This window comes from Calliopsis andreniformis, chromosome 9 (genome assembly GCF_051401765.1).
Source record: "Calliopsis andreniformis isolate RMS-2024a chromosome 9, iyCalAndr_principal, whole genome shotgun sequence".
Lineage (NCBI taxonomy): Eukaryota > Metazoa > Arthropoda > Insecta > Hymenoptera > Andrenidae > Calliopsis > Calliopsis andreniformis.
The window spans coordinates 542,650-556,840 of NC_135070.1; the positions used below are offsets into that span (position 1 = coordinate 542,650).

The following is a 14,191-nucleotide window of genomic DNA, read 5'->3' on the forward strand; positions in this document are numbered from 1 at the left end:
GCGCATTGCGGTTGGCTATCGCTCGCGCGAACAGAGAGGACCGAGGTCGCTTGGTCGGAGCACCATAAATGTGCTTACTCAAGGGGAACTATAGGGGATAAGATAAAGAGGCTGCATAATTATCGTAATACTGTATATCGTGAAGTGCGTCGCCGGCTCTGGCCGGCCAGGAACCACCGACTCGCACGCTCGTTGACCGACTTATTAATTTACCGGCTTATTGAATCTCTCTGCCTGATAACGCGTGCCTCGCCTCTACGATCCCTTTCCGATGCAGTCTAGTGAATCGATCGATCTACTAATCTCTGCCCAAGTACATAATTCTTTATCTTGTTACGATTCAGAATCAAGTGCCATGAAAACTTTAGAAATTCAGAAGATATCTTCCTTCATGTAGACTACTGTAGACTCTATATTGTGGAGGTATTGTTGGGGCGCGATACCATAAACTATGATGAGGTTTTCATGGAACCTAGTATCATATTTCTATTTTTATTATTCTCAAATTTTGTCGAATTCTGCCGCCAACTATAACTGCAGTACAATTGTTAAAATTATATTGAAGTATGACTTAAGTGTTATTACTTTGAAGAGACAGTTATTTATGACACAGTGAGAGTATTGTTTATGGTCTATTCTTTTATGAGACATTGTTCATTGTTTTGGGCAAGTTTTAGTAAGCCATTGGAACCCATAATGAGAACCTATTATCTTGACTCTTTTGAATATCTAGGTTTTAAAAAAATAATAAGTAGAAAAATTGATTGTCGTAACGGAGCAATATCACTTGGAGAAAGACTTTTTCGAAATGACGATATGTATTACCTCTTTTTGTCTAGAAATATATAAAAAATCATTTTCTTCATCTTATTGAAGCAACTTCGTTGCCTCAATGCATGGGTTAGATTTAATAATAGTTAATTACACTGAATCTCGTATATTACAGTACATTCTAAGTATACATATAGTCTTGCATATTCTTGTGTTTTATTATCATCCTATTTTTCAATTTTCTACTTCTGTAATATTCTGTTTTAATTGTACCCTGATGAGAATGTAATAAAGATATTGCTTATTAATATTATTTATTACAAGTCAAGCAGATGTAACAGATGATAGAAAAACTCCTCCGGTAACATCGCGAAACATAAAAACTTGAATTTGAATATCGATAGATCGCTAACAAAAATTGTTGAATGCGTTTGTAAAAGTGTCTAGAGTAGTTCGTTTAATCCGAATCGGATGCGGATCATCTCATGCAGGCTCCATGAGATTCTCGGAGCGGCGTGTTAACGAAAAAGAAGGAGTGCAGAGGACAATCCGGCGTTTGAAACCGGATTTCGGGATTAGAATCGGTCGGTTCTTCTGCGAACCCTTATTCGTTTATGCAGTGGAGGGCGACGGAGATCTCGCCTCGCCTCGTCACGTCACGACGGGGCCGGCGAGGCTTCGGGGAACCGCGACAATGGGTAACAATGGAAAGTAGGATCAGAGGGGTCCGTCGGTTCGGGACCGAAATCACGATCCATTCGTTTCGCTTCGAAGGGGAAGGAAATATATTTCATTGGGCGACAGCGAACGAGCTGACAAAAGAACGAGGTCCGCGCATCTCGTGTCCTGATGCGAAACATCGTTACCACGATCGCCTCCGTACAGGTTCTTTTTATTGCTGTTACCGTGTAGAATGGATAAGAAATGATCGCGCTTGTAGCGGAAATCAAATCCTATTAACTACCTGTGCGGCAAATGCTGCGTTTGCGACCACTTTGCGTCGGTAACATTGTTTTTTCAAAAATTCATGTACCCGAGTTATCGTTATATACTTCGAAAATTGTAGATTCGATCGTACATTCAACCTCTCTCGCATCTACGTCGTCGATTCTACGAAGGATTAGTCCTATCAAAATACCAACGAGATGGTGGTCGAGAGAATGGGGAGAAATTAAGAAGCCTTTCGGAGTCAAATGACCAGGTTAGAGGAGCGGTAAGCCGACCATGGATCTGCTGGAGGATCGTTTAACGCGTTCTCGCCTCGAATAGTTCGGCCCACGGCACGGTCCAGCGAGAAAATAAACGCGACAACGGGTAACAAAGTGATGGAGGGACTGGGTGGAAAGGAGCGTGGACGGTCGGGCCTGGCGGGGCCGAAAATCTCGATCCGCTCGGCGCCAGTTACGAGGGCCATACGAGTTGGAAGTATATTTCATTCGGCGGACCGACGTCGTACGGAGCCACAAAAGAGCGAAATCCATGTCTGGGGCCTTAACGCGTTGTGGCGTTCAAAGCTGTGGGTCAGTCCAAGCCTCTCCAACCACATCACCCTCGGTTCTATTCAACCGCAAGACGAGCTTCAGGTTCGTGCGTATTTACCCTTGATACCCTGTTCCATGTCTCATCACTACACTTGAAAACGGGTTATCTATCTACCTATCAGATGTAATTAAAATACTGGTTATTACCTACTTTCTATTAGGTGGAATAGATATAAGGTATTACACTACCCGTAAGTATTTTCCTTTTAGATCATACTTGAAATGAAATTGGAGAAGGTAGGTATATTATCAATCCATGATTTAGAGAGGTAGAGCCCGTAGACTTAATAAATCAGCGATGAGCTCACCGAAACATTGCACTTCATTTAGTTGAACTATAACTATTTTACCGATAGGTACAATCTATTTTGTTAATGTGTAGCAAGTAGCAAGTGAAAAGTAGTTATTGGAAAAATACTTGCTCGTGACGATACAGCAAGAACATAGGAAAATAGGTAGAAATAAGTGACAGCAGGTCATATTTGAAAGTAAAAATTATGGTAAAAAATGATTGTTGAAATTGCCTTGACGATAAACGATTAAAAACTGTATTAAAGTCGCAGTTTCAAACATACCTGACAATATTGAACAGCTTCTTGATGAGAAACAGTGCCAAATATTTCATTAATTAAACAGCAGCTAGATCCCAGATAGCACAAAGACATTTATATCTAACATTCAAGACGTCCCAAAGACGTCAGCAATATCCTTCGAATAGCGTGGACAGGTCATGTGAACATCTGTTGTTACAAAACGTAACATCTTTAAGACACTTTTAGAACGTCATGTAGATATCTTAAAGATGTTTTAAAGACGTCTAAAAGACGTTTATTCCAGACATTCAGGATGTCTTATAAATCATGGTAATATCCTGCAAATGTCGTAAACACCTCTTCCAAACGTCTTATGTTACAAAACGAGACATCCTGAAGACGTCTTCAGAACTTCACACAGATGTCTTAAAGGGGACTTAAAGTGTTTGTTCTAAACATTCAAGCCGCCTTATTACTATTAATACATTACATGCGAGGTCGATAGATATATCGGGTAGAAGATCGGGATTTGTCATGAATAGAAGATGTATGATACGCCTCCTAGATGTCTAAAAGACGATAATTTCGGACGTTTTTAAGATATCCACGTGGTATATCCAGAACGTACATTTCGAATGTCCATAAGACGTATGCTGTCGGATGTTGTTAAGACATCTAAATTATGTCGTAGGACGTGCAGTCATAAAATGGATGTTTTCGAGACATCGTGTGCTACCTGGGTATTTAATTTTTCCTGATCAAAAAAATATACATGTATATATATATGTACATAATATACCTGCGAGTACATTATATATTTACTAATAAAAAGTAACTCAAATTAAAGAAAAGTTTCATTGTTGAAAATAAGAAATTCCACCCTACAAATAAAATTCTTCTTATTACTATAATCAATCAAAATAATAATTGGGTTTTAAGTTTTGGTATACTGTAGTGTAGAACACAAGTTGCTGATCAGTGATTTTTTGTGGGTTGAACTCATAATCGCAGCAGCTAAAAGATAGTCGATGTAGCCTTTTAATTCTTTATTTTTCTACTATATACCAATTTGCGATATTGCGCTAGAAGTTACGTGTACAGCTGTTCGCATGTTTTACCTTCCTATAAAAAGTCTTGAAAATTTGACTATTTACTCTTAAAAATTGGATGCTTTGGTAATTTGAAAGATTGAGGATTTGTAAATTAAAAAAATGAAAGACATGAGAATGTTAATATTTTTAAAGTTTACACTCTCAAGGTTTCTAAGCCTTCAAACTTTTCAAGAAGTTAAAATGCAAGAATTTTAATTATTTAATTAAGTTACTGGCTATATGTTATTAAAAGAGCAAATTGGTGCATTTGATTTGATTACTTTATCAATCTACAAAAATTCATCAAAAACTGAGCGTTGGGTATACTTGAGAATCTCTCGGTACAATAGTTAAAATCAACTTAAGTTACATGCACGATTTTGCATCAAATTATTCAATTGGTACAGTTGGTTGTTGCCGAAGAGAGTACAGGGAAATATTTTTCGTCGGAGAGTACATTGGACCCGATCAAGTGGTAGGTCATTCTTAGCAGTCGGCATTTCTTAGTTGAGATTAGTCGGTAGGACGGCATATTGGATAATCGATCGTAATTGCGTCTATTTAGCAGTGGAACCGGTGCTCGTTCGTTCTTCGTATTCGATCAAGCACAACTGTCAAACGTCCCGGCGCGGCGGGAGAACGAACGGAAACCCGCATCACGAAATTACTCCAATAAATCACCGCCACCAATTCTCAAAATTCTACGCCGCCCATCTGCTCCTCCTTCTCCTCTGGATACAGGCCAATGCGAACGGTTACGTCGCTGTTTGCTTATGCAAATTCGAAATTCCATTAACGTAATCTACAGTCTCTTTTCCTTTCAAGGATTTTACTAAGAATTCTTAGACCATTCTCTCTTCTTTGACCCTTGACCTTTTTATGACGATGTGTAGTGGAGCCTCCGTTATAATAGCTTTTTCCTTCGAGACTTCTCTCTGCTCATTCCCTTCCGACCTCCCAGTTGAATGGACAAGATTATCGATCGATTAATTAATCGTGTTGACGAGCGACGAAACGTTGCGAATTTACGCCGAGCAGGATAATGTTTCTGCTACGCGACCAAAAAAGAGAAGGTAGGGACACAGGACGAAATGAATTCGCTCGATTAAGCGCGTAAGAGCGGACTACCTGCAGCGATAACAGTTTCCTTTCCTCCGGCCCGAAAGCGAGACCTCGTGTGCTCGGCTGGGATAACGATATCTTTAGAGCCAGCTTTTATCGCTAAAAGTCAGGTGTGAATTGGGGCCACTGGTACTCGATCAAAGCAAACCTGCCGACTTCGGGCCGCAGTTCAAGAACCAACGAGGAAGGGAGCACCGTATAGAGAAGAGAAGTAACTGGACAGACTGATGTCCCTCCGCTATATCTATCTTCCGACAAATTAAAATATATTGAAGTTTAACTCGTTGACTGCCGCGTCCTCAACGTCATCCTGGTCCTCGTTATTCCTGCGTTACTCTTTCAAGCGTCTGAATCGTTCCACGAAATCGCTCGTGGGCCTCGTAAACATCAGTATTGGCAGAGAAATTAACGCGAAACAGCCCACACACTGCTACCGATACGCTAATCCATTACAACCGCAGCGCGACAGTGTCCGATATCTTCGACGCCGCAGAGAAACTCCATTTGCATTCGATTTTAATCGCGCGTGATGTAACCGCTCCAGCTTAATAAGTTAATGAACCGTCTCGCGCTGTATTTGGATTGTTAACGTAACGATGCACCAAACTAGGTCGAAAAAGGATATATTTAGTTAAAATTACGTAGAAATTGTTTGAAAGTGATTAGATGCTTTTGTCCGATCCTTCAGGAGTGGCCTAATCATGAGAACAGACAAACTACCGTATTTTAACAAAAGTGAAATTTAAGGATTTCATTCAAATAGTACATGCTCATTATTGAACAGATATCTAAATTAGGATCAAACCGTTTTATATTATAGTGAAAAGTAAGAGGGAAATGGAACGAAAGTTTCAATTTCAAGTGACTGTAGAATTTCAATTGTTAGAACGTTAAATAAGTGAAAAATCACTAGTTTATTTATTAACAAAAAAATAGTTGAAAAAAATTGGAAAGTATGTATGGAAACGATTTTCTCGAGAAAACAGAGTTATTTGATTATATCTATGAATATTCTATGCTACCTGTAATTATAATTTATTGTAACATCTATATTATAAACATTATAGGTATATTACATTGTAATGTATTGTAGATGTTATATATAGTCAGTAAGTAGATAACCGTGTATTAACAAATAAGTATTATAAGCAGTCGTATATTGCAATAACCGTATGATGTGATAGTTAAATGACTTATCCTATGTAACATGTATTTTATTGTTACATAAGTAAATAGTTTAATTCATTCCTTCGGATCGTAAATTTTAATTTGGGCATATGATTGGGTCTCTGATACCACCAGAAAACTTTGATTAATTTTCACGTTTAGAAAATATATTAATTAAAAAAAATTGTTGTATGTTTTCTCATTATCCCTTTCCGGTTTTATGTACACTATAACTGAAATTCAAATTTAAGTTAAATATAAGTGATAAATTTTTATGCTTTAATTTTATATTACTTGTGCCTTGTGTCCGTTTAAAAATGTGCCATAATATAAAAAATAAATAATTGTAGGTCTAGAATGAGTTATACAAGTAAAGATATGAAAACCGAAAGTTACAAAACTATAAAAGCGTAACAATTAGATTAGAAATAAATGAAGTAAAAAATGGAAGCCTGAAGAGTCTGACTATTGAAGCAAAAATAAAACACAGTAACCATACAAAAATTCTTAATACTTAAAGCCTTACTTAATAATAATAAGGAAGCGTAGAGTTAAACACCTTCTTGTTATCCTACACCCTATCAGCTAGTTCAATCTGGACCACCAGTTTTGAAATTCTGTATACTTACAACATTAATCTAATAGCAATCGATTAACTTGCGCAACTGGTTAGAGAAGATTCTCCCGAAGGCGGCAATGCGACCGCGATAGAACGAGAAAATTGGCCGGATCGTGGATGCAATGGGTGTGCTGCGTTCTAGCTACGATCCTGGCACTGGTGGTCCTTATTCAGAGACGCGAGAGGCGAGAGAGGACGTGAGGGCCCGGTATAACAAAGATCCATCGGGACCGGTTTCGTGTTCTGCCCTTTTTTACATTCCCCGAAGAGGCCCCGCTGAGCCGCGGGTGTGAAAACCGACACCCACCCACTTGTTATTTTGTCAAACACGAGCCCTGAAAATTATAGGAATCATGCAGCATCGATGCCTCTCCCTCCGTCAACCCACTCGCGCCAAATTATTCTCGATTGCACGCTCTCGATGTATTTCCTACCCATCAATTAATCGCGACGACCAGCGATTTGTGCTTGGCTACCGATATGCACCGTAGTCTCCTCTCATCGTTTCCCAGCCTTCCGCCCGTTTCTCTTCTCCGTCGCGTTCTCCTTATGTCTACTCCTGGATATTCGTGTTCCATGCGTTCGTTGATATCGCATGCGATAAGGAACGGGTCCGTAGCTTCTTTCCTTTTCCCTCATTCGATTCGAAGAAATAGTTCCTCTAACCGTGGCGCCAGATTAAAGCCGATGCTAAAGTGCTATAATTTTTGCCTAGTCGCCATGTTACTGTGTTACGTAACTAATCTGCAACGAATTTGATTTAACGATCACGATGAAAATTGGATTCCGCCTCACCTTGTACTTCGGGACCCGTTCATTACTTTAAATACGACTTACGGAAATGGGTACCCTCGTAGCCATTCGAGTCGCTCTCGATTGCACGGTTTGGCAAGCCGTTGTATCGGCCAATTAAACGCGACACCGGCCGGCTATCTTTTGCTACCGACGCGGTGCGGCGATGCGCCCGCCAGAAAAGTACGACACGATTCAAGCAAATTGGTTCAATGTGTAATTTCGCACCAGACCCGAAAGACCCGCTGTATTATGAAATTGCTTCGAATTCGTAATTAGAATCGATCACGTCTGTCCTTATTTTCAACGGATACTTCTCTACCTGCAATAACCTGTTTTTGCGCAAAATGACAATGCCCACTATTTCTTTAGCCTAAAGGATTCCTCCGAGTCCGACTGCTGCGGATTTTAAAAAAATATTACGAATCAAGACGGAATGCTTTTATGAAGGCGTTCCTTCGTTTCGGTTAACCGCAATGCGATTATTTCTGACACGGACCATCGGTTACAAGTGGTATCCACTTCCAATAAGAAGCGATCCTTCGAAAATTTGAAATTGGTTGGTTTCCGTTCCAGCGTTCCCTCCCATGAAATTGTGTTTTACCGCGAGGGGGTTTCGTCGCGCCGCTTTTTGTCCATCCACCGTCGCCTTTCATTCGTGGCATTTTTATTCCTTATTCCCCGTAGATGCCTTACCGAAATATTTTTATTTCCTGAACCTGAAACGAAATACCGATGTGATCGTCTTTGAAGAACAGGGGTACAGGCGAAGCGGTTCACGTAATTGGACTTTTTTCAGGTGTCCTCCCTGAGGCTTGAAATCCTTCGTGAAGTGACGCGATTTACGATGTACATATTTTGTCTGGTACGGTATCGCCTCGAGAGGTGAACGGAGCGATAAGAAGCTGCGTTGATCGTACGCAATGCCAAATATGATAAGCGACATCATTATTGTGATCCATCAAAAGCGATCGAGAGAGAATGAGCAAAAGCAAGAGATGATACGAGTGTGAGAAAAATAAATACTGAAGCTATGGCGTCGTTAACGCGAATGACCGATAGCTGTTAATCGTTGATTGAGCATCTCTCAAAAGAATCGAGAGCTGAAAATATTTTTCTCGGAAAAAATTGTTACTGCTGAGTAATCTTTGCTAAAGAAAAATTACAAATGCGAGAATGACAAACACTTGTGATTTTGTATTTCAGTATGACAAGATCGAACGATCAAGAGCCTCCTTCCATTCTACTTGTAAATAAGATCGGAAATTTCGATCGACGCGGTGTGTTGGGATCGTAAACGTGAGGCAGTTTGGTGAAACGAAAGTATTTAATGCCGGTCTACTGTCCACATTCTCAGGTGACAAGCATTTACGACTCTCACCTCTCTGGTTGGACCATTCTACGCCACCGTGGAAACTATAGTACGCTGTTACATACTTACATACACATGTATGTTCTGAGAGCGACGCGAGTTGAGCAAATAAGGCACTTGTTAAATGCACCGAGTTGTCGGAGAGTCATACCACTTCGAGTCGAGTTTCACGCACTGTTTTACCATAAGCAGAATACAGTGCTTACCTCTTATCGCTGTGCTCGTTTTGACTATTTTGGGAAAACAAACGTTGTAAATATTTACTGCGTAAATTATACTAAATCTTATGACTGTTTTAACGTCTGATATGAGGACATTTTAAAGTAAAACTCAAGAACTAAAACTGTGCTTGCATATTTGCAATGTTTAAATTCTATCTTACATAAAATAAATGATACATCTAACTAGAGGTACAATCTCAAGCATGAAATTGCTGTTCATTAAGGGAACAAAAGATACTAAAATTTATAATTCCATTTCTGAGAAATATTTTAATGGATTATAAACCTAGATGTGCAACCCATTTCAATAATGCTTTTTTGGATGTAGTATTATGGCGCAATGTGATCTTGCAATCACAATAATCCCATTGTTGTGGTTTTTAAATATATTTTATTTAGTTAATAAAAAGCAAGAAATTACTTTTCCGCCTTCGATTTTGCCGACGCTTGTGCCTTCATCACCTTAACAACAATTTTCTGTTCTTCTATGAGAAAAGCACGAACAATCCTAAAAATACGATTGTTTAGTAAAATTGTAGCTTGAATAACAAATTTTATTAGTAGTAAAGAATATAAAAATGCACCTTTCTTTGACACATTTGTGGCAGAGAACACCTCCATACACACGTTTTACAGTCTTCTTACGTCTGCACATACGTGACCTTTCCATAGGTCTGGCTGGTTGAATACCCCTCAGTTTTTCTTTGCACTGACCACATCTGGGAATCTTCTTAGGTTTCTTAAGGTATTGATACACTAATTTGCCACCAGGAGTGCGTACTCTATCAAAAAACATCTTTGTTAATAACATAATTACATATTTGGACATGTCAATTAAACAAATAATTAAAAGTATTAATCATCCTAATACTTAAAAAAGTAGACATTTACTATAAACTTAAAATGCACGTGGACATTAAGCATTTGAAATGTAAACCAAAACATAACCTCAAATTTTAAGAAACTAATACTTCTTTGTACTTTGCAGCAAAATTGCACAATGTTCAAGATGTAAACAAGATACGTACGTAATAAGAACTATCTTTTCATTTTTGTGACAGAAATACTGTACTTACACGCGTCTCCTGTTACTTCTTGTGTTATATGACAACCGTCGACGAAAGGTTAGCCGCTGCACCATTTTGGTTCTACAATATAAATACTAACATTAGGGTAAAATTCATCCATATTTCAAAAGAATGCATCGTTAATAAATATGGAAGTTAAAACAATCATCAAAATAAGTTCACCTTTATGGATTGTTATAAATATTACGGATAACTTAAAAATATACAAAACTCAGACGAACCTTTATGAGAGCCAAACGGAAAAGGAAGCGAAGCGACAGAAAAAGTTTTATTGTACGCAAGCGTGATTTCAGTCAGTTCTGCCACCTAGCGGTGAAACTGCTAAAATATCTCCTAGATCTTATTTGAAAATCAAATGATGGTGCGATTTAACGTTAATGTGGCACATTTCACAAAATTTGAAATACTAATTTTGTGAAAACTTCTAGCATAATATGTAGTTCAGCAAATCGCGAATATGCATTCTTGATTCAGTGAATAAAATAAGCAAAAGAAATTGAAACAGTGCGCAATAGATGCAGTAAGAAATTTAATTTCAACAGATTCAACTTTCTCTGTGCCATTGATTTTATTGTGTTTTTACACATATTTAAGGTAACTTAAATTACTCTAAATGAACTTCATTTTGTTGCAACATATTTCTGCGTAAATATAGATTGCATATTTGCTACAAGAATGACACAACTCCCAATCATTAGGAACCCGTAAAAGATGGTTTATTTATTGTGTAATTCACAATTTAGATACTTAAAAATGTTCTTGAATTTGTAATAAATAGTGTAACAAAATTGTCAATTTATTATAAACAGACTGTTTATTTGTTATAAACAGAAATTTATTTATTTATGTATAAATTGACAACTTACTGTTATTCTGATTGCTGATTTTAATAATAAACGTAAACAAAAATCGGCAATTTAAAAATTTATATCTATATATTGTAATAAGTACATTATAGAAATTTGATCAAAATGTGAATATTGAAAACACAAAAATTACAAAAATGGACATGATTGTGTGAATGATGGAAGCACAATGTTTCCGACTATTTTCCATATTCATTATTTGAAAAACGTAGACAGCGTTCGAAATCCAACAGTTTTTAAATGGTCGGTACAGCAGAACATAAGATACAAAAGTTCTTAAGCTGTCCAATCTACCTTATATAGTTGTTTGTGATCGAAAAATAAGAATTAATCTAATTGATAACCGGTAATATAGAAATTTACTTAATGTAATGTTATTACTTACTTGACAAAAATTATGAATGATTTTTTTCCAATAAATAAACAAATATTATCGCTTAAGAAGATCACAAAATATATTGTACAATACCTATACATTTTGTAAAAATAAGTTGAACTAACGACTACCCTTCTACAACTTCGTTTAATATGGGACAACTCTTATTCTAATATAATAAAGCGTTATTTCTAAATATTAAAAGACAGTAAGGAAAATATTTACTAGTTGTACCACCGACTAGGTAATAATAGACCTAACATCCTATGTATTTTTCTGTCCCTGATTTTTGGGGTGCTAGCACCCCATTATCATTTTAGTGTCACCGCCAATATTACCGGCGAAGTCTCAAAGTAGATTGCAACGCTACGAATTTTCGGAATTACAATTAAAATGGAGTAGGCAGGTTATATTAAGCCCGCAATTTTTGAATGTTTATGTAAGAGTAATAGTTAATAACTATATTGCGAATTTCATTCATTTCTGCCAAAATATAGAAAATATGAAGAATATAAATCAAGTTGCAATATTTAGAAAATAAGACAAACTACTTACATAAATAATAACTATACTCTACGTATCAGCCATTGAGATATTAAAGTTTAACATTTTGTAATGTATTAAGCTATTAAACAGTACAATTTTCTAACGATTTGAACTATTAAAGTATAAAAACTTCTTAATGTATATATATTAATGTATATAACTAAAAAAAATCATGGTACTAAGAAACAATATTTGTTATATGTTGTAATAGTTGTATAATAACTTACTTTAACTTGCAATCTTTGTAAAGTTTCAAAGTATAAAGTAGTAAAGTTTCAAAGTTTCAAAGTATTTCGAAGTAAATAGTAATAATAAATAAACATAATAATTATAGTATATAAACAAGCTAAATGAGAGCACCTACATACTTGTCCTGTTTATTATTACACAATGTAATTTAACAATGGAAAGAATTTTTCCCAGTCATTCTTTTTACGAGATTTCAAGGTCACTGATATTTTTGAAACGAGATTCTATATTTTTTTCTATATTCTTCTGGAGGATATCTATAAGAATATATTTAACTTTCTTAATACTCGTAACGTTTCAATTATTATTTCGCAAGATGACTTGCTATAAATAACGCTCTGATCTTTTAAATAGAACTGGAAAAAATCCGTTAAATTATTGTTTATAATAATAAACAATTTTAAAATTTATATATGGTTCTCTGATTCAATTTGTTTGGATAAATTTGTAAGAAATTGTATTGAAATTTATTTGTCAGAAAAATACGAAGAATAAGAAATCTGTTCCTTAGACAATGGTTGGGGTAAGTGCTGTGGGGTTCATCACAGTCCTGTTACCGAAAGGCATAGCCTTCCCCACTCCGTGGTCAGATCCTTTAGGAATAATATTCCCATTCTTTAGCAATACGGTGTCGGGCCGCTTGCCTTCTTTAAACACTCGCTCTTCTTTCAAACAGTCACACAACACCCAATAACTGGAAGGCCAAACGTAGCCATCAGCCATCAGGCGCCAACGGGACTGTTTAATCTCATGCACCTTCAATCAGCCACAGGCAGACTAAGACCCTATTACCCTATCATAAATCCCTCAAAGACACATTCTCGTTCGGATAACCGTCCCAAACTCTCTCTCAAAATACCTTAACGCTAGCATATTTAATTATTTAAGTTGGAATTTGTTTTTCATGGTCTTCTTAATTAGTTAGTTTATTATTTTTATGTAAAAGAACATATTATATTTTCATATATATGTTTATATTTATATATCATGAAGAGACAAAAGTAACGACATGACTATATGTATAACTATGCAAAATAACATTTTTTTACAATGTTTTAATTCGTAACACATAGTATGTGAGCTAAAGCGTGGGTGGGCAAAGCTCCTTTTCTATATTGAATGAACTGTCAAATTCGACTCTATTCTGAGAAGTCACACGTATGTAAGCACACACACTATTCGATATTTCACCACAGGTTGAAATAGTTCTCCACGTAAACGTTATTCGTGAGTAGAGGTCGCCTAATTCAGTCTACAAACTATGCATCGGTAAGGCAGTTTGACCTGAGACACAAAACCCCATTGAATGTTAGGTCTATCATTATCTGGTCGGTGGTTGTACTTAGTTTTCTGATAGTGTGACCACAGACGAGTATACAGGATAGACTGGACATTCAATGGACTTCCGTGTCTCACGTTCTGAAATATCGACGGCTCGAGAAACCACTGGTTTTCGAGCGTCCTCTGCGATTTTTGAGCGGTGGATGTAGGAAACGTACTCTTTTCACGCTGGTAGTGCAGGCAAACGAGAAAATATTCCTACCATATCACCATATAATAAACGAAAATGCTATTTACAAAAAATATGTTGCAGAAAATATATACCAGAGTGATGATATTTATTCTAAATAAGATGCTTATTTTTTATGGCTAAATTCAGTGGAATAAGGCATTTTTTGTAAAAGTACTAAGAAACATTCACTGATTCCGAAATAGTTGTATCTATGTTATATTAAGATATGCTTCGGATTACTTGGTACACCCAAGAAATATGAAATTCCAGCAAAGAATACGAATGGCTTAGTAAAAGTGATAAAGAAAAATAATTGAAAACTTT

The 14,191-nt window shown here is 36.7% G+C and overlaps 1 protein-coding gene and 2 long non-coding RNA genes across 3 annotated transcripts; all 3 read right to left on the reverse strand.

Annotated features, from left to right (window-relative positions):
* Positions 1–6,077: 6,077 nt before the first annotated feature.
* Positions 6,078–8,259, reverse strand: LOC143183569 (uncharacterized). Its single transcript, XR_013002618.1, has 2 exons — positions 7,279–8,259; positions 6,078–7,179 (listed from the first exon to the last, which is right to left on the reverse strand). It is a non-coding gene; the product is annotated as an uncharacterized LOC143183569 (long non-coding RNA).
* Positions 7,947–8,301, reverse strand: LOC143183570 (uncharacterized). The gene is made up of 2 exons (XR_013002619.1): positions 8,136–8,301; positions 7,947–8,035 (listed from the first exon to the last, which is right to left on the reverse strand). It is a non-coding gene; the product is annotated as an uncharacterized LOC143183570 (long non-coding RNA).
* Positions 8,302–9,597: 1,296 nt separating this feature from the next.
* Positions 9,598–10,429, reverse strand: LOC143183568 (large ribosomal subunit protein eL34). Its single transcript, XM_076385143.1, has 3 exons — positions 10,306–10,429; positions 9,814–10,011; positions 9,598–9,737 (listed from the first exon to the last, which is right to left on the reverse strand). The coding sequence occupies exons 1-3, from the start codon at positions 10,368–10,370 to the stop codon at positions 9,647–9,649; spliced, it is 354 nt and encodes a 117-aa protein (XP_076241258.1). The 5' UTR covers positions 10,371–10,429; the 3' UTR covers positions 9,598–9,646.
* Between the last annotated feature and the right edge of the window lie 3,762 nt (positions 10,430–14,191).